The sequence below is a fragment of the Brassica napus genome, chromosome A10, assembly GCF_020379485.1.
Source record: "Brassica napus cultivar Da-Ae chromosome A10, Da-Ae, whole genome shotgun sequence".
Classification (NCBI taxonomy): domain Eukaryota; kingdom Viridiplantae; phylum Streptophyta; class Magnoliopsida; order Brassicales; family Brassicaceae; genus Brassica; species Brassica napus.
In genome coordinates, this window is record NC_063443.1 from 11,719,052 (window position 1) to 11,745,330 (window position 26,279).

Here is a 26,279-nt window from a genome sequence, read left to right on the forward strand (position 1 = left end):
GGTCAAATACAATTTAACGAGGAGGAGGAAGAGAAGGAGGTTTCTTACTCTGAAGGTGTGCAGTCAGCGGTAAAGTTGATTGGTCGTGTAATCGAGGCTTCGAGGTTTGTCAGTCGGAGTGATTTGTTCCGGTGGAGTCTCAGTGGTAAAGGTTCTCCAAGAGGTGCAGAAATCTCGGAAAGGGGAGTAGGGTTTCGGACAAGAGAATCGACAAAGGTGGAGATTGTGAGTGTTTGTCGGGTTTACTCTCATCCGCAGCTGAAGATGGGCTCAGCTACAATTTAGATGGGCTTAAGTTGGGCTTCGGAGCTGATACCTGCGACATAAGAAACGACGACGTTAGACTCAATAAATATATATAAAAGTCATCGTCTTTCTCAAGAGAGAGAAGGGTTGTTACGAGTCTGTTACAGAAGAAGAGCTAAAGGATCAGAGTGAGAGAGTCTTATCTTGGCAACGATCGCGACGGTGAAGGCGGAGAGCTTGCCGTGATCGGAACCGAAGAAGAATCTGATTACCGGTGGTGTATTTCAGAGGTACTCTTTGCGCGCTTCTATAACTGAGATTCATAGTTGTATGCGTTGAAAGATACCGAGACTTTGTATTGATCAAACAGCTATAGTGACAGTTGAGAGTGATCGTACTCTCCCCGGACAGTAGGAAACGAAGTCCGGGTGAACAATCTTGTGTGTGTTGATTGCTTAGCTTTCTTTAGTTACCTGCGAACCAAGCACAAGCAATAGTCAAGAACGGTTGATCGATCTAATCAAGTACAATCAAGATTATAACACTAACAACTGGCGACGACGTTCTCATCTTCTCCGGTTGGAAACAATTGTAGCTCTATCCTAACCTCTGCTTCTTCTTCTTCTTCTTCTACTTCAACTATTCCATCAACGTCGCCGTTAATGGCCGGCTTGAGATTGTCTTGATCGGAGACGGCGAGAACAGGGGATCGACAGAGAGGGCAAGTAGAGTGAGACGACAACCACATGTCTATACACTCAACGTGAAACCCATGTCCGCAAAATCTCAACTTTCTTCCAAACTCTCCCACTTCCCACAAACCAAGACATATCACACACTCCTCTTCTTCTTCGTCGTCTTCGTAAACGAACAGAGGAATCGAAGAAATGACTGAAGAATCCAAACCTTTGTCATCGCTTGTCGGAGCCGCAACGGACACTTCACCGTCAATACCTCCCAGTGGAACAGGAGGTATGATTCTTGTCGTTGTGACTGTTCTTCTCCGGATTCCTCTCAGCCGGCGTCGAGCGGCGAAGAATTCTTGGTCGGAGTTTGACCAGAAAAAGCGGGCGTAGAAATGGAGAAGCAAGACGAAGAGGACGACTAAGAGGAGGAAGAGGAGAGCATCTAAGAGGACGTTGGAGTTGTAAGAAGAAAAGACTTTGAGGAGACTGCTACTCGTAGTCATTGAGCCTTCTTCTTCTCTCATTATCTTTACTTCAACTGATCATGCTTTCTTTATTCCTTGGAGGGTTGATTATATATGAGTGTAAAATGAAGTGTACAGAGAAAAAAAAAACTATATATAAATGCTATAAAAATATGTATTGAGAACATAAAGGAAATTATATTATATTACATCATTTTATTTTATTTATACACAAATCCCACATAATCAGGATATTTTGTCAAGTATATAATATATAAATTCTGAAAAAATATTCAAGGATTTTAAGTTCTTAACCCTATTCTCCAACCAATTGCCTTTCTATTTGTCGTCTTTAAATTCCATTGAAGAACGAAAGAAATCATTGTGAAAAGTTAATTCATATTATATTTGATGTCATATATGGATTACATGCATAATCTTGGTTGGAATATCTGATGAAATGTGATGTGTAGAAGAAGTACATGCAGTGAGGGCTGTGGGCCTTTGTCTTTTAGTGTGCTGTGGTTGCAACTAAATAATAGAGTGGAGGAGGTTGTGAGTTTAAAAAACGAGTGGGGTTTGTTTTAATTTGGATTCATATTTCTCTAACTATATAACACATATCATGAATCAATCGCTAAATTCTAAACATAAGATTTCCTCACATTTATAATAGTGTTTTATAATTTATACACAAACTTACATTTAGGTTCAAGTGTTCAACACATCCATTATCATTAAGCAGAATACAAAATAGTCTCAATACATCAGGAAATCTCATGTTGCGATTACATATCTCATATATCGTCATTTAGTTGAAAAAATAACTCACATAATAATTCTTCTGGACATTAGTTTCAAATTTTAAATTCGAATGAATTTTTTACCAAAACAAATTGAATGAATTTTAGTGACTCGTGAACTCTTCTTATAAAGGATTGTTTTAATACTCCCTCCGTTTCAAAATAGATGATGTTTTAGAGAGTTTTTGATGTTTCAAAATAGATGATGTTTTCATATTTCAAGGTATCTTTTAACTTTATCAAAAACTGTGCAACCAATTATATTTTGTAGTATGTTTTGTGATTAGTTGAATAATTTTTAATTTATATTTTAGTGATACTTTTTAGATAAAAAACAAGTTTCTTAATATTTGTATCCCAACCTGAGTATCATTTCTCATCACTTTATACTTCCATATTAAAGTAACATCAACATTAAAACCAATGGTAATGGAGGTCACATGAAAGTTGGATTAGAAAATAAGGTAGTTAGGGAGAGATGGGAAGATTTTACGTGAACATAAAGCAAAAGTAGAATTGTAGAAGACGAGGAACGCTATGTAACTACTTCTAGTAAACATCTTTACACGTTTCTGTGTTACCCATATAAATATGATATGAATTATGATACACCCATATACACCTCCAAATATATTTTAGTAAAAAACTAAAATATTCGTTGTTCTCAGGACTTAACCACGAGGTCGAGGAGCCGAGGAGGATCTTTCACGAAACTTGTTCACGTCTTTAAAACTGGCTGACTCATCAACGCAACGGAGTTTACCCCCAAAAGAAAAGAACAAAGCCCCGTATGACTATTTAAGATATTTTTTTTTTGATTTCTCAATAGCAATAGGATTATGCTTTCTAATTTCGGTTTATATATTTTTGTAAAATTAAAAATTTTGTACATTATAGAATCAAACTGTTGTTGTTTTGTTTTATGCGTTATGTCACAGTAAATGGTATGTACATAGTACTTGGGTGATAATAATTATTTTGTCAATAGTTGTAAGAAAATGACAATCCAAGAAAATGGCAGTCATGGAAATAATAAGAAATATATAAATGTAGATAGGTGAGGACTGATGAGGAGGGATTATTATTAGAGTCTAAGAACTTTCTTGACCAAAAGTCACTCTTCTTGCCATAAAATGAGGGTCGAAGTTGCAGTTGCAAACAACACCTACTCCTTATTTTCAGCCTTCCTTTCTCCAACTTCCATGCATTTCCAGCCTTCTTTTTGACCTATTTCTTCTTTGTCATGTTAGTGGTTAGATATTAATAGTTAGCTATAGACATTCAATTTGTTGGTTCGGTTCACAAAATAGTTATTCGGTAAATAGATCCGAACCAGAACTAGAACAAGTTTTTTTTTATAGTTTGGATTACTTCATCTCATTTTTAGAAGAACAAGGACTCAACAAACTAATGATCGATTTTAACTATTTAAGGTGTATGCATTTTCGTAAATATTTTAAAACAATATAATTTCTAACGAGGTATGAATTATTAGGTTTAATTACACCAAAGAAGCTTGATTCACTTTATTTGATACACATACTTTTCTTAGTGTTTACGTTATTATAAAATTTCGAGTCGGATTTGGATTGATGAATACCGATTGAATTGGGTATGGTTTCTCACCATAAAATTACACCAAAGAAGTTGTTCACGGTTTCTTTTTCTGTTGTGTCGTTTCTTTTCTGCTGTTTTTATTTCTGTCTAGTGTAATAAGTTGGAAACAACAATGTGAAAAATCAAAAATGGTATAATATTAACATTTTACACAAAAAAAAGAATAATATTAGACTACCATGTACCTAACATCAAACCTTTAATAAACTATATCTTGCATTCGCTCTTTCTTTACTGCTTGATATCATACATTCACTTACTAGTAGTATATTGTGAAGATTGAAATACATACAAGTGTACGTAGAAAAATGGAATATACAATATGCAATTTGAATATTCAAGGCAGAGAACAGCTCAAAAGTGACCTATTAGTACTTGTGTGGACAGAGGAAATTAAATTGGCGAGTCAAGAGATGGAGAATGGCTTTAAAACGGGTGCTTTTATTTGTTCTCATGGTGGAGCCGTTGGTATTTTGGGTTTAGGGGTCCGTCCAAATTAAAATGTTGGGCCCTAAATTAACTATCCGTTTGTTTTATTCTTTTCGGAACACCAACTGAACATTTTTGCTGCAACAAAACAAACACAAACCACTTACTTTGCTTTGTGATATCTACCAAAGGTGTTGGAGTCTGCTTTAGTCAATCTGTTTGGGATGATTTAATTGCAAGTCTAAGTGGATTATTTTTTCATAATCATCAGATTACGATAATGATTATGGTCTGAAAGAAAGTTGAAAGCTACAATGATAATAATAATTTGATGACATATAACTAGAATCTTAAGCCAATACTACTTAGGGGGTGACTAGTTTTCCCGCTACCACCCACAAACGCAGTTTTTGTGGTTGGTAGCGGTTGTCGGCGGTTTGCAACAATCACTCAAATCGCTCTAAACCGTTTCAAACCGTTCTGAATCTCATAAATTCAAAAGCTGGCTCCATCTAGCGTTTGCGGTTGCGGAAGGGTAAATTTTTTTTTTTTAAACAATATATATACAAAGTAAAAATATTTAATAAAAAATTTAAAATTGAAATTATGAAAATATTAAAATATATCTATTATATTTTAATTAATATTATAAAATTTTATAATAAAAACAATTTTAATAAATTTTCAAAAATTAAAATTATAACTTTCTAAATATAAATTTTATATTTATAATAATTTTATGATTTTTGATATTTTTATAATTATATTAAATGTAAATATTGTTAATTTATTATTTGACTGTTACCGCATTTGGTAGTTAATCAGTCATAAGTCACCCGCAAACGCACCAATTTTGAACCACAGTACCAGTCGTACAAATCTCTTAAAACCGCTAGAAACCGCAACTGCCCGCATCCACAAACTCCCGCAACCGCAACCGCTGCGTTTGAACCAGTCAGACCCTTAGTAAGAAGACCACACAAGTCAAAACAATTATTGCAACAACAACAAAAAATATCATAAGATGCTATTCTATAACAAAGGGCAAAGACTCAAACTTTTAGAGATGGATGACAAAGGAATGACTCCTTTTGAAGCAACCATCATGTTCGATGCTAGAGCATATATTATATGATTACTAGGATCGGCCCACCCTACGGACGGAATATATTTAATTTATGATTTAGATTATTATTATTTTTGTATGATTTTGTTGCTTATGCTTACTAGGATCGGCCCGCATTATAATGTTCTCGAATTAACATATATATATATATATTGATTATGTAATATTAAGAATTTATAATAATGACGTGATTCGCGATCACAAAACAATGATATGATATAATATAATATATTTTGATTATGTAATTTTGTTTTTCTATTTTTCTTGGAGGATAGGTCCCATTGTATCTGATTAACACAATATTTGTGTATCAAAAAAGATCATTGACTATACATTTAGTATAAGACAAAATTCTTTAAATAAAGTAATAGCACAGAATGTAATATTTAACAAAAACTAAGGAGACCTCAAAAAAACTATTTTATGTTTTAATAGTATAGATGCATGTATTAATAACTAAATATAAAATATTTATACCCACATGCGCGGGCGAAACACGTAGGGTTTTTTATCAACTTAAAACATATTCATATAGACTATGCAAACCAAACTAGTAGCTCCACAACCATATGGACAACAAACGACGGATGCTTTCTTACACTTTGTGTGAGACTGTTCGCTTTTGAATTTTGCGTCCCTAGGGGTTAATTATATATTAACAAATATATTGTTCATTAACGGTAAGAACGACTAAGTGCTCTACATTTTAACATGAGAGTTTAGAACGAAAAATCACTTCGCAAATAATAGAATGAAGAGACAAATGATTTTTTTTATGTTTGTATTTTCTGGTAATAATAATAGTTTTCTATAAATGTTGTAATAAAAAGGTTTTCCATAATGGCTCAAACGATTTTCCCAGTCCACTAATGGCGGCATTATGAATGAGTATGATAATATTTTAAACTGTTCAATAAATATTAATTAATTAAAAATAATAAATTGTTATGGAATAAATAATTGTAATATATAAATATGATTAAAAATTATATAAATAATTATAATAAAAGAAATGTTAAATATTTAATTTGTATTTATTATTATAATTATTCTAGTTATTCATATTTATTATTTTTGTTAATAGATGAAATAATGTATCAAATTTTAAAATTATGTTTATATAATTTATTTCTCCAGTTTTATCCAATCGTGTAAATTTTTTTTTTGAAGTTATCATTCAGCATATTTTAAGATTTTCTATAATTTAATTAATTTTCCCACAGTTTAGTTAATATTTTCACGGTTTTGAGAATAAAATTTTACTAATTGGAATCTAAGTTTCCAAGTGCATGATGCTTTCATTCTTATCAACAAATTATAGTAGAACCTCTATAAATTAATACTCGATAAATTAATAATCTCTATAAATTAGTAAATTTCATCGGTCCCAACTTGGACCGGTGTAAAATATGACACAAATCGATAAAATAATAAGATAATAATATTTTTAAAATTCCCATGTAAATATATTGTCCCATTAAAATCATAAATTAATAATTTATCTCTATACTTATTTTATATGAGTACAAACTAAACATTATGTTGTTGGTTTTATATTCACAATAAAAATACTTCTATTTTTCTTAATATTTTAATATATTTTGATAATATTTCATAAAATTATATCGAAGACCACATAACAATTATATGAAACATAAAAATATACATCAAATAAGATAATAAAATAATATGAAAGTCAAATTTATAAATTTAAATAATTTATATACAGTAAAATTAAATATTTTCTTAATTTATTAATAAAAATATTCAAAAAAAAATCTAAAAAAAGAAACTTTGATAAATTAATATCTCTATAAATTAATAAAATTTTAAAGTCCTAACATTATTAATTTATAGAGGTTCTACTGTATGAAGTAAAAACTTGAATTGGTGTCAAGCTTACCAAACCAGTGGTCAAGTATTCATTTGATTATAATTTTTCTCATATCATTATTTCAGCTCTCCGCTGAACCCAGTACACATACGGTGGCTATCAGACTCATGTATAGACAATGTGGGGATATGACCATAAGATAACGGTTGCTAAAACATCAGGAATGGATAAGACAATATCAGAGCCCTGAGACGTTCTTGAACCTCATCAAAGATTTAGCAGACAAACGTATATATCACATAAACTCATATGTTATTATAATATTTTGATGTATTTATAGTTTCCTGAAAAAAAGAAAGAAATATATTATGCTTTATTCCAGCGTAGTGCTAAAACGGGTGGTGTATGAAGGTCTCTTGAAAAGTATATCCCATCAAGTTTGGCCGTCCATACACGTATCTGGCCACATTTAGGGATAATTCTATGTCCTGCTCTGTACACTTCAACTTTATAAGAATATTCCATGTTAGCTCCTTGCCTTAACAAACAATCCCATGTTGTTATAAGAATTACATCGTCATGAAACTCGATGACATATGGAGTAGCATTGAAGTTTAAGTTCTTGACGCCTAAATCATTGTTTACAGAATAACAATGGAACTCGAGAAGTCTACCAGGGCCGAGTTCGTTATGAAGTAAAACACGATTCATTTCGCAGGCTTCATGTAGCTTAAAGTATGTAGTAACTAATATAAAAAGTACGAGGTGTTTCATTTTATTTATCTAAATGATATGAGTGGAGTGCAAAGGCATTATTGTGTAGTGTTTATAATAAAACAAATTGTGTGAAAGGTCTTTTTATTTAAACTCTTTAAACTACGAAATAATATCTTACCTTATTAGTAAATTTCTTTTACAAATATGTTTTGACCATATCTTTTTGAATTTGTTTCAATATTTTCTCCTTAGATAAGTTTGACAAGTATCTTTTTAAGTCTTGTTTTTCTTAGAAAAAAAATATTTAAAGATCTATATTATTAAAGTAGAATACACTTTGAGGTTTTCCACTAATTTCCCCTACCTTTTCTGTCTAAATCGTATCTTTCATTAAGGGCAATAATTTGGATAATTGTAAATATTTAATCACCTACCATATTTTTTTATTGGGTTTTTTGAAAAAAAAAACTCAAAGATAATTTTTTTGCCTATTAAGCCACGAACTTGAAAATCCACGGGTCAAACCATGAAGTGACCCTCAACTGCAATATAGCCCTCAGTCGTGTATGTTTTTAAGTTTTAACTGAAATCAAAACACATAGTTTTGAGCAATTCATTTTTTTTTTTTTGTAAAAAATGCATAACAAGATAATCTAACCCGGATCTCTGGTAATACTAACATCAACCAAACAATTTATGCTTTCGTGTTTCTTTTGTTAACCATTGAACACAATATTTCTTGTTTAATAAATTTATTCTTCTTCTTCTTCCTTCCTCTGCAGATGATTCTCGATACAGCCACTACATCTGATCTCCCTCAAACACAATTACATGACAATGAACATTTTAATAAACATGAACTAAAACAATTGTTGTTTTCGTGTTTTTTTTTTACTTGTAGCTACCACGTGTTTCACACATTCCCAAAAAGTATCTTCTAAAACACTTTTAACAAGCATCATCAAACATAAACTAAAATTCGCATGAGCACGTATTACAGACACTGCCTCTCTCCCAAACACAGCTACAGAACAACAATATTGAGAATTCGCAACAGTGCACTCAGATCCTATGTTTTTCAATATTCAATTTCAAAAACTTATGTAGTGAAAGCGACCATGATGAGCGAGATCTAGAGAGGAGGAAGGAGAGCGAGGTTGGAGCAAAAGAGCGGAACAGAATCGGAAATCTCCACAACTCCTCCTTCGTCCTTAGGGCTTATTTGACCGACAAGGACTCCGTTGACCGCCGTCTTGTGTCGGAGAGAGTGCAGAGGAAGGAGGAGGAAGAAGAAGACTAAATGTAGTATAAGAGAGTTTGTGTTCAATGGCTAACAAAAGAATCACTATTAGCATAAATTTAGGTTGATTATTGTTTGACCACAGACCCGGGTTCAAATCTTTTGTTATGCAATTTTTTACGAAAGATAAATTGCTCAAACTACGTCGTTTTAATTTCGGTTAAAAATATACACACCTATACACGACTGAGGGCTATATTGCCGGTTGACCGTGGCGAGCTCCTCCAGCTGGGAGACTCAAATGTAATGTAGGCATCGCTTGGTCCAAAGGGAAGAGTATGGCGGGTACAGCTTGGATCGTAAGAGACTCTAGTGGTGAGGTTCTGCTACATATAGCCGAAGAGCTTTTAGTGGAATCAGTTCTCTCTTGGAAGCTAAACATATTGGTCGTGTATGGGCATCTGAGAGCATGATTCCGCATAGAGTGGAGAAGGTATGTTTGGAAATTGAAGCGTCTGAGCTGGTGAGTGTGGTAAATAGACCCAGAGCATGGCATGCTTTTAGAGCGTATGGATGTGAACTACAGAAGGTGCTGAAGGATATTTTTGAGTCAGACTTACAGTCTGTGCCGAGAAGCTCTAATAAAATCGCATTCATGATTGCTAGGAGTGTAACGATGGACTTGAGGTAGCAATCCTATGTTGCTCAAGGTGAACCGGGATGGCTACGCAGTGCTGTAGCTGAGGAGCGGAGTCTGAGATAAGTATGGCATTGAGAAGATGGTACTGAGGTGCTGTTGTGACTTAATCTCCTGTGGGTTTGGAGCTTTTGACTTGTTTGAGCTTTAGGCTCTGTTTTAGTCTTTATGTTATGTTTCTTTGGTGTTGGTGGAACTGTAGACTGTTTTGACTCATATTGCAATGAACGTTCTTGGAGAAAAAAAATTCGGATGCAATCCACTCACCAGATATTCTTTTTTTCTTTACTAACAAAATATTTCAAAAATAATCTTACCTTATAAGCCCTAAGATTTTTAGAGAATTTATTAAGGAATATTTTATTTCAAAACTTATCGTGAAAACTATGTCATTTCGAAACGTTTACCAATCTACTATATGTATGACATTCACAGTAGAAAAACGAAGCCACTGTATTTTTCTGATGTTAACTTTTTGATGCTTTCAACATAGTAATTTTTTTTTTTATTTTAGAATATAAAGATTTTATGCATATACATAGATTTTTGGTTTGCTGATTCTGGTTTTTGTTTATGTGTTGATGAACTATCATAATCTCGGCCATTAGGGAATTAATATTTCGGGCATCGCTAGAGACAGAGAACCGACACGTGGCAACATGTGACTAGTCTGGATCAGTTCTGTGGGGCCATGATACCTCTGTATAATTAAAAAAAAACTATCATAATAATTCTCCATTTGAAGCCACATATGATTTGATCATTCTTCATTTTTTTTGTACTTCTCATTTCTTTCAATCATGTTATTTAATATGTCATCTTTTGTAATGTAAACTACAATAAATATTTGTGAGTTTAAAACATAGAGAATATTATGATAAGTATTCACGTCGACATTGTTATGAATAGAATGATGATTTAACTTATTGTACTTATGTAACATGAAAGTTCAATAATATATATATATATATAAAACATAAACTTACAAATATTTGATACATTTATATGAGATTTGCAAAGGAAAAAAGACATACGTTTTGAAAACGCGGATCAAAATCTAGCTTTTTCTTAAACAAGTTTTAAGATTTACCATTCGGAAGCAAAATAATATATAACCCCATTGGTGCAAAGTCATGTTCTTGTATACTATACATGAGAAGAAGACCTTATGGTTAAGGAATGCTACAACCTAAACTCATACTCATAAACCTAATCTTATGTCCTTTTATCATGTCTCCTGACTAGTTATCCACATAACAACTATACAATGTTAAATTAATATATATATCCTCTTGAGACTACTAAAACGGGTCATTATTGTTTAGCTTAAAATTAGATGATATCCATGAATGATCTCAATCGTTGAGACACATGTTACTTTATCTTTATTGCCACTTGTCATAGTTTCATTTTTTTTTCTATAACTTTAAGATTTTGGCTTCTTTCTAATAACCAAATATAGAGGCATAATGTTTTATGTATATTAATGTTGGTATATCATAGCTTGGATCAGAACTTTTTCATGTGGCAGTGTAGGTTATAGAGAACAAAAATTGCCAACATAGAAGATTTTATTTATGAACCTTTGGGCACAACACATATACAACAATATGCTACATACGACTATTATCGCCAGGTCGGCCGTGTTTTGAGGCACACCACAACAGCACCATTGCGGCAGTGCATTCACGTCCGTACGTTTGGCTTTCACGTATTTACAAAACTGCCACCACAGATATCTAATTTTGTTTGGGCAAAGTATCATCTTCACTTTAACTATTTGCCACGTTGGCTGATAACCATACGATGAACTTGTCTGATTCCTCACCGTTACGGGTTCCGTACATGAAGAATCAGGAACAAGCTGACGTGTCTCAGAACCTCTAACCACCAACCAACCATCAGATTCCCAGATTACCCCTCCGCTCGTCGCTAAATTACCGATCCTCTCCCTGGCGAGACTCGAACTCGACTCGGACACATGCTCACTCACCGCTGCTTCTTCTTCCTTGAACACCGAGTCGACCCAGTCGAATACATGCCGCGGAGATTCCGACAAAGCAGAACACAAGAGGAAAGGATGTTGCAACAGCTGATCGCAACTCCATCGCTCACTCGCATCTCTCCTCAAACATTTTTCCAGAAAGTTCCGTCCGATCTCCGATAATCTCGCCGGAAGTTTCGGTAACTCGTCGGAGAATCCGATCGTTCTCAGAATTTCAGCGCCGTCTTCGATCCACGGTGGTTTTCCGGTGACCATCTCTATGATCGTACAGCCAAGAGACCACACGTCGCTCTCTGGGCCTTGACATTCGCCGCGAATTACCTCCAGCGCCATCCATAGAGGACTACCACGTGCCTCGCACCCGGTTTGGTTTCCGGTTTGAATTTCTAAACCGGAACCAAAATCAGCGAGCTTAGCAGAACCGGGTTCTTCTCCAAGTAGAACGTTTCTCGCCTTCACATCGCAGTGGACGAAGCCGCACGTGTGGACGTCCTTCAACGCAGAGACCAAGCACCGCGTGAACCGTCGGATCATATCTTCCTCAAGGTTTTGACCTGCTATATCAGCGAGAGTTCCACGTGGCATGTACTCAAGATGAAGGTTACGGAACAACCCGGTTCCTTCTCGGGTCACGTCATCCCCGAGGAACCTCACGACGTGTGGTGACGAGACAGAACGGAGGATACGGATTTCGTTTTCCAACGAGTCGAGCTGAGGAGGGATACAAGTGGCAAGATTAACAGATTTAACGGCGAAGATATGATCTCCGTTAGATTTGTTGACGGCGACGTTAACGGTGCCGAAGCAGCCTCTGCCTATGACCTTGCCTCTAAGCCACCAAGAGGAAGTAGTAGAAGTAGAGATTTTTGAAGTGCTAAAGTGGATCACCATGAGTGTTGTGTTGTTTATTTATTTGTGGTATCTTTGGTAGTATGACAAAACTGTAAGTGTGTTTTTATATATATGCATGGAGGAAGGACTTTGAGTCTGACTTGGATTATTTACAAATGGATATACACTGCTTTGAAATTACGCTGACGTCTTCCTACATTGAGATTAAAGTGTCGGTTTATACAAAAGCAGTGTACCTTGTGTTTGAAAGTACAGAACATATTATTTAAGAAGGTACCATCGGTAATAGGATTTGGAAACGTGTTCCACATTCAAATATAAATTCCAGAATGCAATAATGTGAGGAGTTGATTTCTAAAAAAATGAATTGATGCATCCACTTGTTATCTTCTCGTCAAAGGACCGTTGCTATGATCTTCACGTTTGGTACTTACAAAGACACGTAGTAATTGTCGATAACGTTCAAAAGATATACTCCATTTGTTTCATATTAACTGTCACTTTAACATTTTTTTCTTGTTACAAAAAGTATCATTTTAGAATTTCAATGCAATTTCCAGCATAAAATTAATTACAAATGTATTGATCTTATAAATAATTTTATTTATCTCAAATACTATTGGTTGAATATATGTAATTAATAAAAAATTTAATATATTTCAATCTTTTTTTAATATGTGTGGAAAAATGTTAAAGTGATATTTTTTGTGAAACGGAGTGAGTATAAGTATAAACAACATTTTGATATCAGTCAGATTATATTTTTGGCAGCCACTGATAGAAAAGACACAAGTTTGTATGAAATGAAACCATTGAAACGTGATAGCGATATGACATTGTTTCAACGATTCGCGCACCCAACAACAAAAACTTGGATACAAGTGAATATTCTTTTTTGGGTAGAGAAACTACGTTTGGTCGCTCAACCATGGCGGACACATATCCAACAACTCAGCCTTTATAAGTCCATTATGCTTTGTGGTAGAGAGAAACTACTGATAGTTGCAAAATAAACAAAAATAATTTATAAGATGTGTGCAAATAGCAGGTTACTTGAATCAAATGACAACGCAAGTCTATAGTCGAGGTTTATCTTATATTCCATCTTGTTTGTTTTACCTTTTTCGTATATTTTATCAAAAGGTTATCAGTTTATTTCAGCTTCCAATTTAAAAGATGACACAGTCACACAACGAGGTGGGAGTTATCCAATATATAGACATCAAGGACAAAAATTGCTCAACATGAGAGGCTGCGTGTTAACAGTCAATCCAACAATAATAAACTCAAATTAACAAATTCTACACTTCGTATTGAAATCATTTTGACTTTACTAGAGGCTAGAGCCAAAGGAATCGTCAACAAGTAATAGATCAAACTGATATAAACGTGTTTAAGTGTCAGATTACAAATCAATCATCGAAAGTGAGTGTGTGCGTATATATATATATGTGCATCGAGGAATTTGAGTCTGACTTGGACTATTTACAAATGGATATACACTACTTTAAAATTACGCTGACATCTTTCTACATCTATTCTGTTAAAACAATAACATGATCTATGGATAATATAAGTGTGGTCTAAGTATTTTAATACAATTATTTAAAAAAATATTAATCATCATTTAAGAAAAATAATATACAAAAAAACATAAATTTAAAAAAAAATATAAAACAAAAAATATACCGGAACCTAGTTGACATTAAAGCATCGGTATATACTAAGCACTATACCTTTGTGTTTGAAAATACAGAACATACAAGTAGTTACTCATTTATTTAAGAAGGTACCATCGGTAATATAGGATTCGGAAACGTGTTACACATTTGAATATAAATTCCAGAATGCAATAATGCAATAATGCAAGGAGTTGAATATTTTTTTCAAACTGAATTGATATATCCACTTGTTACATCCTCGGCAAAGGACCGTCGCTATGATCGTCACCTATGGTACTTACAAAGACACGTTTGGCTGTCGACAACGTTTTAAAGATATAAAGTTTTGATATCAGTCAAACACTACTTCTGGAATAGACTGATAGAAAAGACACACGTTCGAATGAATTAAAATCACTGAAATGTGATAAGGATATGACAATGTTTCACCGACTCGTTCACCCAACAACTACAAATTTCATACCAGTAAATACCCTTTCAAATGTTTCAAAAAAAAAAAACCCTTTCAACGACTAGTGCACACAACACGATTGTTCACTCAACGCCAGATACATATTCAACAACTCAGTCTTTAGAAGCCCATTCTGTTTTGGGTAGAAAATTATTGATAGTTGCAAAAAAACTAAAATAAATTTATAATGGATGGAGATGTGTGCAAATAGCAGGTTACTTGAATCAAATGACAACGCAAGTCAATTGTTGAGGTTTATCTTATATTCCATCTTGTTTATTTCAAATTTTTGTATATTTTACCAAAAGGTTATCAGTTTATTTCAGCTTCCAATTTAAAAATACTAACACAAAGAGGTGGGAGTTATCCAAACGTACGTCAAAACCAAAATTTGCTAAGGATGAGAGGCTGCGTGTCAACAAACAATCCAACAATAACATACTCAAATTAACAAATTCTACACTTCGAAGACAGAGATGTGTACTAACCAAACTCACCGTCAACAAGTAAAGATAATACTGACATAGATGTGTACTAAGTGTCAGATTACAAATCAATCATCAAAAGGAATAAATCCTCAGACAGGGATAACTGTTTTTTTTGATATTTGTACTCATCATCCACAACCAAATTATAATTGAAATCCTCATTAATATCTCAATAAATAAAACATCCGGCATGAAAATTTTTTAATTGGATTTTAGGTAATAAGAACTCAGTCCCTTAGATGTTCATAATGAAATGCGATCATAACCGCAATCATTACAGGTCTGTAAAATGACTCATCACTGTTCTTCCCACATACAAAAACAGACAAACACAAAGACAAGATATGTAGTCACTCAAGTTATGCTCCCAAATCGGCATCAATACTAGAATTAACAGTATTGATGCTTTTAATTGATTAGGGAGGATATTAGAATAACGAGAGCATCACGATTGATATTGCTTCAAGGGAACGAATCAGATGGGAACGGACAAATCCACATCGACTATCTGATGAAGCCATTCAAACTCTAAACTAAAACAATTAACAACAAAATCAAATTCACGATACCTATCAGAATAATTAAGATTAAAAACAAAAGGAAGAACTCAGTCCCTTAGATGTTCATAATGAAGTGCGATCATTACCGCTATCATTACAGGTCTGTAAATTGACTCATCACTGTTCTTCCCAACACAAACATATATCTATTAAAACAAACATATATAAACTCAAAGACATGTAGTTGCTCAAGTTCTTCTCATTAATCAGTAGCATCAAACTAGAATTAACAGGATGATGCTTGAAGGATTAGGGAGAATATATTGAAAAACAAAAGGCAACACGATTGGTATTGCTTCAAGGGAACGAATCGTATGGGAACGGGAAAATCCGCATAGACTATCTGATGAAGCCAAATCTAGAGAAACGAAAACGAGTTTCACATCTTCTAGCAAAGAGAGAGCCCATAACATGAGAACAAAGAATATTTCAGATGTTTAAAAGAACCGTCTCTGTGAATTAGGTTTCGACTGCCGCTGCTAAAACCCTAGAAAATATGGAGTACTGATACTAGAAAGTCTGAATCGATTCCATTTATAAAGATGGGTTTTGGCGGGATCGACGGTGGAGATGCGAGTCTTGCGAAAGTTGGTGAACGGCTGAGGATATGTATCTGCAAAGCCCTAAAAGGCTTCTCAGTAGGCCCATTTAAGTTCCCTATAAATTAATTATTTGAACCCCAAACTATTATTGGTTTATTTATATTTTTGTTATACGTTTTGATTCTATTTACTAGAATATCTTATACATCAAAACATTCTGTTTTGAAAAAAAGGAAGGTAGTTTTATTGAAGTCATAATTCGATATCTTTCCATTGATCCATTGATATATCTGAAAAGTAAAAAATGACAAACTTATTAATGGAAAAATTATTTTTCTAAGTAATACTTTCCAACTTAAACAAACAAAAAGGTGATCTAGGATCATAAGTAACCTTTTGCTACGGAGGCTGATACAATGTTCATTTGGATAACTTAAATTATGCTTTTTGGATCGATAACGGCAGTGTTATTAATTTAGGATGGAATCTTAAAAATTAAATAGGTACTGAATCTTTTGACAAAAGTCTCTCAATCTTAAATACTGAAAGAGAAAATTTACTTTGGACAGCTGCATGAGAGACATAATGATAGTTTCGATCTAGTTCGAAACAAGCTCGTTGGACCTAACATGTGATAGACTGACCAGCAGTCCAGCATTCAGGTCGGATATGTATATGATCTAGAGACTATAAAAAATTCTCAAAAATGTGAGCATGATTCATATCCCTAAGAGTAGAAACGACCAGACAGACTCGCTATCGAAAGAGCTAAGAACCATATGACTCATTTTCTCTTTTAAAATAATACATAATCTTTTCTAGATATTTTTTTGATTATTATTTATCAATTTTATCTTTTTTGAATGTATTATATTAATTTTTTTAACTATTTATTAAGAGTAATATCGACTTTAACGAGATTTTGAATGCAAAAAATCACTTTCTAAATAATCATATAGATAGATTGGACTTGCAAATCCATTAGCTTTATGATTTTTCTATATATTTGTATTCATTTAGTGTCCGAATATATACTTTCAATTGTTATTTAATATGAATTCTTGTCGGTGAATGAAACCAAGTTGATAACTACATTAAAATCTTTGTGCCATTTATTTCTGTTTATTAATTTGTTAGTACAACATTTTCTTTATGGCTAATCAAACAGCCAACCAAAAAAAACAAAATGATAAACAACTGTTGTTTCGGCTAATTAAACAGACAAGAACACTACTCCCTCCGTTTTTTAATATAGGTCGTTTTAGACAAATTTTTTTGTTCTAAATTATACGTTGTTTTCGGTTTTCTATGTAAAATTTATTAATAATTAATGTTGTATGACCAATGATAATATATCTTCTATTTTTTTATTGGTTGAATTATGGTTAGGTAAATAATTAATGATGTTTTTATTTAGAAAATATAAGAAATTAATGGTTTTCTTAATCTACGTGCATAGCTGTAAAATGTCTTATATTAAAAAACGGAGGGAGTACATCTGTTGCATGTAATAAAAATTATAAATCATTAGAATGAAAATTTTGCCTCAAAGTTTCTACAATTGAATGCATCCGTAAACTTGGGATTTTCCTCGAATGCGTTAGAAATATTCCTACTCGAATAAATTGATAGAAGAAGATAATAATAAAAGTAAAACGCTAGTAGAAGAGAATGGTGTACAACAACTGATTCCATGTATCAGGGAGACCAGGCAAGCACCAATGGCTACAATCTGACTGGCCTGGCTTGGCCAGCTGTGAACCGCTAACAAGACCGCTGTAGACAGAAGGGTGTCCGTCTTTCCTGAGGGAAGAGAGGAGCGTGATGTCAAGAAGTAATGCCGGATTGTGCATCCCGTGAAGCACTTCAACAATCACTGATCTTAGCTGATCTGTGTAAGGGCTCACTGGATAAGCAGATCCTGTGATCGGATCTGTCTCTCCGTAGCAGTTCTTGGATCCCGAAGACGATGATGCTGCCCAGTCACTCGGGCTAATCAAACAAAAAACATATACACACAAGTGATTTTAGGACATTCTCTTCGACAACTTTGAGTTCAGAGAGAGAGAGAGAGAGAGAGGGTACTTGTCATGCGTTGGAGAAATGGAGAGGAAGAAGACTTGAGTTCTGGATCTATCCACATGTGTTTCGACCCAATAAGCCCAAGTACGAAGAGCTTTCTCCATTGCAACGAAACGGTCCATGTCTTGGTAATAAGAATTGCCTGATTGAATCAAGTCCCATCTGTGTGTTTCCACAATCAATATGTATAAGACAACATTTGGCATTTCCAAAAATAATCAAAATCACTGGAAATGATAAACTAACCCTTGCTGAGACCCGGTGTGGCTCCACCAGTGACCAGTGTTGAAGATGAGAAGATCAGCGTCATGCCAAGCATTAGCATTGCCAGAGATCTCCTCAAGTTTCAACACTCGCTTGCCTTGAACAGCGTCTATGTCCACCAAGAACGGAGCTTTGTAAAACGACATCGTTATACCATAATCCTACATCCAAACACACACAGCTTCTTACAGAACTTGATCTCCTCATACAAAGAAAATACAAAGAAAAAGAAAAACAAGTAAGTACCAAGAATCTAAAGGTGGAGAGAGGGAGGCCTCTAGTCATCTGAGTACGAGTGGACGGTGCAGATGACATAATGAGACAGATCAACGACTCCCATTGATTCTTCCCCAACGAATCACCCGCAAACATTATGCTCTTCCCCTTCATCCTCAGCAGAAACTCAGCACCATTGAACCTAATCCCAACCATCAGAAAACCTTAAAGATACGAACTTTACCAAATGGGTTTGCCAAAAACTCAGATTCCAGATGAAATCGAACTAAAAGGAGCAAACTTTAGAAGGAGGAGGGAGTAAACATACGTGGGCAAGTTGCAATTCTGAGGTTGCCATCGATACTTTAGGTAGTTAGAGTCAGGACGTCCGTACATCAGACAATCGAACTCACCCTCCACGACGGCGGGACAATCCGCCGGTTTGTAGAGAGGATACGAGTCGTCATGGACCCACGTGCCCATGAAGAGAGAGCACGTGCTTCTGTTCCCTTGGAAAGAAGACGGTCTGCTCGAGCTGTACTGGTTGCTACTACTGCTGCTGCTGCCGCTGCTTCCATGGCGTTTCTTTAAGCTCAGTATAATGGCGGAAGAAGATGGCTCTTGCTGGAGAAGTAGTGGAAGAAGGAAGAAAATGGCGGAGAGTGAGATGTGAAGAAGAACATTCATCTTTTTTTTTTTTGCTTTAACGGAAACACTGGAGATTTCGGACGAGAACAGCCAAGCAAAGGCTGTTAATAATTGTGAGAAAGAGAAAATAAAAATATCTTAAGAAAGTGTTTTTTTTTTTTTTTTTTTTTGGGAGTCGATTGATTTATGGCGATTTTTCTCTCTAGATTCGCTCTCAAAAATCAATACTCTTCCGAAAGTAGAGGGTTTGCCTCGACCAATCAGGATGGAGATAACATACGGAAGGTTTTTTACTTTGCCGCTAAACCAATTTTTTTGGAAAATTTCCAAATCTTTGCTCAAGATATCACGAGAATATCGTCAAATATCTTATTTTTCTTCAAATCTTCAAACATCGAGGGTGTTTATCTAGGGCTTTCTGGAGAGCCGCCTTCGTTTCAGTCTTATAGAACTAAGAGAATCTTTCTTTGGCTTGACGATCATCTGTTTCTTCTTCTAATGGACGACGGATTGGATCAAATCATGAAAGCAATGTCTCTTGAGGAAGATATCCCGGTGACACTGACTGAGGATGAAGATTACAGTGCGGCGATTCGGAATGGAAGGAGTTTGATAGGGAGACTTCTGAACCCGGAATGTCAAAACATGGCGCGTATGCTCCGTACGATGCCAAAGATCTGGAAAATCTATGAACGAGTGAGAGGGATAGCTCTATCAAAGGAAAGTTTTCAGTTCATATTTGACTTGGAGACTGATATACAGACGGTGATGAAGTACGGTTTCTGGACTTTCGACGACTGGGGTATGGTAATGGATCGTTGGATGGAATTTCCACCGACGGACTTTCTGCAGAAGGCTTCAGTGTGGATACGTCTACACAAATTACCGGTGAACTACCTGACTCTGAAAACCATAAGAGCAGTCTCAAACCCCATTGGTCATGTGAAGGACATTGAGTTTGATCCGACAAAACCTCATCTCCAAGAATATGTGAGAGTAAGAGTGATTATGGATCTCCAACAACCAGTAAGAGATTCTAAGCTGTTGAATTTGCCTAATGGAGGAAGTACCACAGTGGACGTGGAGTATGAAAGAGTGAGAAAGAAGTGCTTCCATTGTTTCAGACTGTCACATGAGAAGCAGAGGTGCCCTCTGGTTAAGGCCCAGAAAAATGTTGGAGCATCCGCAACAGAGAAAGGGAAAGCTATTGCGATATCACCAGTGATACATCGTCAACACAACCATGACTTAGTAGGGTCGTTAATGCCTCTTATGGCACCATCAGTCCCTCCGGGTTTCGCTCCCAAATCCATTGTCGCGCCAGAGGTGTTTGAGCAGATGCAGCTCTACATGAACTGTACGGATCCAGAGGAAAGACGTATTAGAGAATTCAAGATGAAAATGGCGTTGCAAGATCTCTCAATGAACTCGGGAGCTCAAAGCTCATATCTTCGTTTGGAGGATTCCCCAATGATATCTGGAGTCCAAAACAAGAATGTAGGACGAGTCTTTGACTTTCGAACGGCTGAAGCAGTGCAAGAAAATCCGCAAACAGAAGGTGCTTTCCTGAATATACCTACACTACCAGAAAGGGATGGAGATAACCGCGTACTTATGTCTAACACCACGCCCACGGGTGAAAGCTTACAGAAAGAGCTCACGGTTGCTAAGAGGTCTCGTCAGACTGAGATGGTAGAAATGCCATTTAGAATGATAGAGGGATCAGGGGAGTACTTGCCTCCTAAACCAGGGGCGCTTTTCTCTATTGGTCACGATGAGCACTCTGCCTCGGGGAAGAGTGATAGAAGCAAGTCATCTAAGCGCAAAGGTGCTTCGTGGAAACGGTTTAAACAAGCACCGAAGGGGGTTTTGTCTGCTGCTGGAATAGAACCTCCCGGAGTTACTCAAGATGAAGGGGATAGTAATGTCAAGCGTAAGGCAGGGGATGACAGGATGGCCTCATCTAAGATGCTAAAACAAACTGAAGGTTTGATGGTTCACCAGAAACCATCCACTCCTCAATGACGACGCTCAGTTGGAACTGTCGGGGTTTGAGGAGCATCCTGACAGTTCGACGTCTAGAGGAGATGTGTCGTGAGCATCTTCCAGATTTCTTGTTTCTCCTAGAGACTAAAAACTCTAGTGATCACGTAGAAGGTTTTAGGAGATCATTGGGCTTTGACCACCTTTTTTTGGTGAACCCAGTGGGTCTCAGTGGAGGTTTAGCATTATTTTGGCGGAAATCGCATGAAGTGGAGATACTGTCATCGTCTGACCGAATCATTGATGTCAGAGTAAAGCACAGAGACTTAGTATATTTCATCTCCTTCGTGTATGGGGACCCTGTTCGACATAAACGACACATAGTCTGGGAAAATCTGAAGACTATAGGTCTGAACAGGAATGCTGGTTGGTGTCTTGTGGGAGACTTCAATGAGATGATGAATTCAGCAGAGAAGATTGGTGGACCAGTGCGTGAGGAGTCATCTTTTTATCCTTTTCGTTCCATGGTTCGAGATTGTAGAGTTAAAGAAGTGCCAAGCTCAGGAGATAAGTTATCATGGGCTGGGGTCAGAGAGGTAATGACAAATGGAGTGAAGGAGAAAGTATGGATTCAGTGTCGTTTGGACAGAGCATTTGGTAATGCCGAATGGTTTCGTGTCTTCCCTCGTTCACACACGTCGTATTTGGAAAGATTGGGGTCTGATCATAGGCCCATTCTGACGAGTGTTATGGGATTAGAGACAAAGAAGTTAGGACGCTTTGTTTATGACAAAAGGTGGAGCACTAATCCAGAAGTATTGGAGCTGGTGCGTAAAGGATGGAACTTAGATCAGAACCGACAAGAGGTCACAGTGTCAGAGCGCATTGCTTCATGTCGCAAGGTACTGGCCCAATGGAAACGTACTGGTGCTAGCAACTCGAAGAAGATGATTATCAAGTTGCGTGCAGAGCTAGAGGAAGAGGAGAAAAAAGTTTCCCCAAACTTACAGAGAACCATTTATATGAAGCTGGAGCTTGCGAAATTATTTCAAGAAGAAGAGGAGTACTGGAAGCTTAAAAGCAAGAATAATTGGCTGCAATCAGGGGATAAAAACACTAAGGTCTTTCATGGATGGGCCAAGACTAGGGAAATGAAAAATAATATCCCGAGCCTTACTGATTCTGGTGGAGTGGAGCATACTTCTGAAGATGCTAAAGGTGATATAGCTATACAATACTTCACAGAACTCTTCACATCTTCTAGACCATCTGATGCCACTGAGTTACTGCGTGACTTTGTGCCGAGGGTAACAGAGCGTATGAATGAAAACCTGACCAAGCCAGTTACTGATGCGGAGATAAAGAGAGCAGCGAAAGCAATTAAGAGTGATAGCTCTCCAGGGGCAGATGGCATGACAGGGCACTTTTTCCAGAAGTTCTGGCCCATCATTGGTCCTCAGATCACCTTAGAAGTAAAGCGTTTCTTTGTGGAAGGGGTTATCCCTCAAGACTGGAACTTCACTCAGCTTTGCTTGTTACCAAAGAAACCAAATCCCTCTTTCATGACAGACCTTCGACCTATCAGTCTATGCGCAGTCTCGTACAAGATCGTCTCCAATATCTTATGTGTTCGGCTGAAAGGTATTTTGCCTTTATTGGTTTCGCCTACTCAAGGGGCCTTTGTGGCGGGAAGGCTGATCTCCGATAACTTGTTGATAGCTCATGAGATGGTACATGGCTTAAAGACTAACCCAAACTGCAAAACGGACTATATTGCAATCAAAACCGACATGTCCAAAGCGTATGACAGAGTGGAATGGAATTTCTTGGAGACATTGTTCCTGAAAATGGGCTTTGATAACAAGTGGATTCAATGGATCATGGGATGCATCCGTTCGGTTACCTACACGGTTCTTATGAATGGACAGACGTATGGAAAGATCTCACCAGAACGTGGCATAAGACAGGGCGACCCCTTATCTCCCTTCTTATTTATACTTTGCGCAGAGGCCTTAGTTCATGTGATGAACATAGCAGAATTAGAGGGTAATATCACAGGAATGAGACTTACAAAGCACTGCCCATCCATACAACATTTATTATTCGCTGACGACAGTCTCTTTCTCTGTCAAGCGACCTTAAAGGAGTGTTCTAACTTCCTACATTGCCTGGAGTTGTATGGAAAAGCATCGGGACAAGAGATCAACTTCAACAAATCATCAATCACCTTTGGAGCTGCAATTGACCCGGTGATGAAACGAGTGATATCAGAATTGCTGGAGATTGAGAATGAAGGTGGTGCTGGTTCTTACTTGGGTCTCCCTGAGTGCTTTAGTGGATCGAAACAGAAGCTGCTAGCCTTTATAAGTGAGAAACTTGGTAAAAGACTTAGTGGATGGTATGCCAAAACGCTTTCCCTTGGGGGAAAGGAGGTACTCCTCAAGTCAATTGCCATGGCTCTTCCTGTTTATGCTATGTCTTGTTTCCGGCTAACCAAGCATCACTGCCAAAAGATCATGAGCGCGATGGCGGCTTTCTGGTGGAATGAAAGTAGTGACAAGAGGAAAATACATTGGGTGTCTTGGCCAAAACTATGCACATCAAAAGAGTGCGGTGGTTTAGGTTTTCGTGACATTGAAGACTTCAATCAAGCATTGTTGGCTAAGCAAGCTTGGAAGCTTCTAAACGAACCTGATAGCTTACTGGCACAAGTATACAAGGGCAGATACTACGCTAACAAGGACTTTTTGGAGTGTGGAAAGGGCTACAGACCTTCATATGCTTGGAGAAGCATTCTTTTCGGACGTGAGCTTCTGGTGAAAGGCTTGATTAAATCGATTGGCAACGGAAGGTCGACGTCAGTTTGGAGTGAAAATTGGATCATGGATAGTACTCCTCGTCGCCCTGTTAATCGTCAACTTCTGTTCGATGTTTCATTGAAAGTCTCAGAGCTTATTGACAATTCGGGAAACTGGAATATTGAGAGAATAGTGGAGTTATTTCCCCCAAATGAAGTACAACGAATCAAACAAATGACTCCAGGAGTAGTGGATGATTGTTACGTTTGGGCTTTCTCAAGACATGGAGCTTATACTGTCAAAACGGGATATGATTTGATCATGAGAGCTAAAAATGTCCCTGTTGATCAGATCTCACCGGAGGAACAATCTCGGGTAGTTTTAAAGAGAAGAGTTTGGAAGATTGCCACCACCCCTAAGATTCGGATGTTTCTTTGGAGAGCCGTCTCAGGTGCTTTGGCGGTTGCGGATAGATTAAACTCTAGAGGTCTCGGAGTGGAGGTTACTTGCAAGATATGTCATCACCACGCAGAAACCATCAATCATGTACTCTTTCAGTGCTCAATGGCTAATGAGACATGGTCAGAGACAGGTATGGTGCTTCCGCCTGAGACAATCCAGCGATCCTTGGAAGAGAATCTGTCATACGTATTTGACTTAGTGGAGGTCAACGGAAGCAATGAATCTTTAGTCCGCTCTATACCTTGGGTACTTTGGCTAATATGGAAGAACAGAAACTCTCTTTTATACGCTGAAACACAGGTATCTATTGCGAGATCATTAAGTGAGATGATGGTGGAAGTGGAACAATGGTTCCTCTTAAACAAACCTCAACTGCGAAATACAGAGGAGAGAGCTAGAATGGAGCATAGCGACAAGTGGTGTCCACCAGATGATGGGGTCATTAAGTGCAACATACATGCGAATTGGAGGAACGCATCATTGCATAGTGGCATAGCTTGGATTGCAAGGGATCAGACTGGGAATGTCTCTCATCACGCACGAGACGCGATCGTCCATGTTCCTGACCGAATGATAGCTGAGTTTAGATGCATCATATGGGCTCTATCAGGTTTGCGAGACCTAGGAGTGAAAAAAGTGATAATGGCGTCAGACTATTATGAAGTAGTGGAAGCTATTAAATCCCCGTATCGTTGGCCTCGTTACAGAGACCTTTTGCAAAGAATTATGGGGCTTAAAGGAACTTTTGATAGTTTGGAGTTTGAAGGAGAAAAAGCTATTGCTAATGGTGTAGCCCGAGCTATTGCAAAGAGTGTTCTGCGAGATGGACGTTTCCAATCATATTTGGCAATGGGAGGACCTGCATGGCTTCATGATCGGATAGCGAGAGATGCTGCTAGAAGTGACGTTTGACTCTTATTTAGAGTGTTGTCGCTTTTCATTTTAATGCCTTTGCTTGTGCCATAAGGCTTTGTCTCTGTTTTTGAGACTTCACTCTTGATTAATATCAATTCAGACGTTCAGAAAAAAAAGAAAGTGTTTTTGGATTCATTTATCTCTCTGCAAATGGGTATGGCCGTCTGGGTGCTCGCTCACGTGGGTCCTCTTGCTTCTGTAAATATTTTACAAATTTTCAAATTATTATTATTATTCGGTGAATAAACATTTTTTTGGATCAATTATTATTGAATATTTTACAATATTCAAATATAACCCAAAAATGTCAAAATATTCCTAAAAAGGTTTTTATTTGAGGACTTGAAGGATTAAACATTTTATAGTCTTTTCTTCTCCTAGATTTTTCAGTTTTTGTAAAGGATTTTTCAATTTTCTAGAATTTATTTATTTGAAATTAATATTGCATCATTATAAATAATATAAACATTAA

General features: G+C 36.4%; 4 protein-coding genes and 3 non-coding genes across 7 annotated transcripts; 1 reads left to right on the forward strand and 6 right to left on the reverse strand.

Moving 5' to 3' along the window:
* Window positions 1-790: 790 nt before the first annotated feature.
* Window positions 791-1,456, reverse strand: LOC125578989 (RING-H2 finger protein ATL63-like). Its single transcript, XM_048742163.1, has one exon. The coding sequence runs from the start codon at window positions 1,454-1,456 to the stop codon at window positions 791-793; it is 666 nt and encodes a 221-aa protein (XP_048598120.1).
* Window positions 1,457-11,396: 9,940 nt separating this feature from the next.
* Window positions 11,397-12,765, reverse strand: LOC106420318 (mitogen-activated protein kinase kinase kinase 18-like). Its single transcript, XM_013861176.3, has one exon. The coding sequence runs from the start codon at window positions 12,753-12,755 to the stop codon at window positions 11,397-11,399; it is 1,359 nt and encodes a 452-aa protein (XP_013716630.2). The 5' UTR covers window positions 12,756-12,765.
* A 2,618-nt stretch (window positions 12,766-15,383) lies between these two features.
* LOC125579671 lies at window positions 15,384-15,477 on the reverse strand. The gene has a single exon (XR_007317729.1). It is a non-coding gene; the product is annotated as a small nucleolar RNA R38 (small nucleolar RNA).
* Window positions 15,478-15,558: 81 nt separating this feature from the next.
* LOC106449456 lies at window positions 15,559-15,645 on the reverse strand. Its single transcript, XR_007317676.1, has one exon. It is a non-coding gene; the product is annotated as a small nucleolar RNA SNORD25 (small nucleolar RNA).
* A 293-nt stretch (window positions 15,646-15,938) lies between these two features.
* LOC125579617 lies at window positions 15,939-16,025 on the reverse strand. Its single transcript, XR_007317677.1, has one exon. It is a non-coding gene; the product is annotated as a small nucleolar RNA SNORD25 (small nucleolar RNA).
* A 1,922-nt stretch (window positions 16,026-17,947) lies between these two features.
* Window positions 17,948-19,802, reverse strand: LOC106445865 (protein PMR5). The gene is made up of 5 exons (XM_013887507.3): window positions 19,330-19,802; window positions 19,032-19,203; window positions 18,768-18,946; window positions 18,525-18,683; window positions 17,948-18,431 (listed from the first exon to the last, which is right to left on the reverse strand). Exons 1-5 carry the CDS (start codon window positions 19,686-19,688, stop codon window positions 18,098-18,100), a joined length of 1,203 nt encoding a protein of 400 aa, XP_013742961.2. The 5' UTR covers window positions 19,689-19,802; the 3' UTR covers window positions 17,948-18,097.
* Window positions 19,803-20,180: 378 nt separating this feature from the next.
* On the forward strand, window positions 20,181-21,674 carry LOC125578990. Its single transcript, XM_048742164.1, has one exon. It carries the CDS (start codon window positions 20,181-20,183, stop codon window positions 21,672-21,674), a length of 1,494 nt encoding a protein of 497 aa, XP_048598121.1.
* Window positions 21,675-26,279: the final 4,605 nt, after the last annotated feature.

Coding starts and splice junctions, on each gene's coding strand:
- LOC106420318 (XM_013861176.3), bottom strand. CDS start 12,755: ATGGTGATCCACTTTAGCACTTCAAAAATCTCTACTTCTACTACTTCC.
- LOC125578989 (XM_048742163.1), bottom strand. CDS start 1,456: ATGAGAGAAGAAGAAGGCTCAATGACTACGAGTAGCAGTCTCCTCAAA.
- LOC125578990 (XM_048742164.1), top strand. CDS start 20,181: ATGTCTCTTGAGGAAGATATCCCGGTGACACTGACTGAGGATGAAGAT.
- LOC106445865 (XM_013887507.3), bottom strand. CDS start 19,688: ATGAATGTTCTTCTTCACATCTCACTCTCCGCCATTTTCTTCCTTCTT. Junction 18,947..19,031: donor TCTCCACCTTTAGATTCTTG/GTACTTACTTGT, acceptor GTTTGGATGTAG/GATTATGGTATAACGATGTC. Junction 18,684..18,767: donor CACACCGGGTCTCAGCAAGG/GTTAGTTTATCA, acceptor GGAAACACACAG/ATGGGACTTGATTCAATCAG.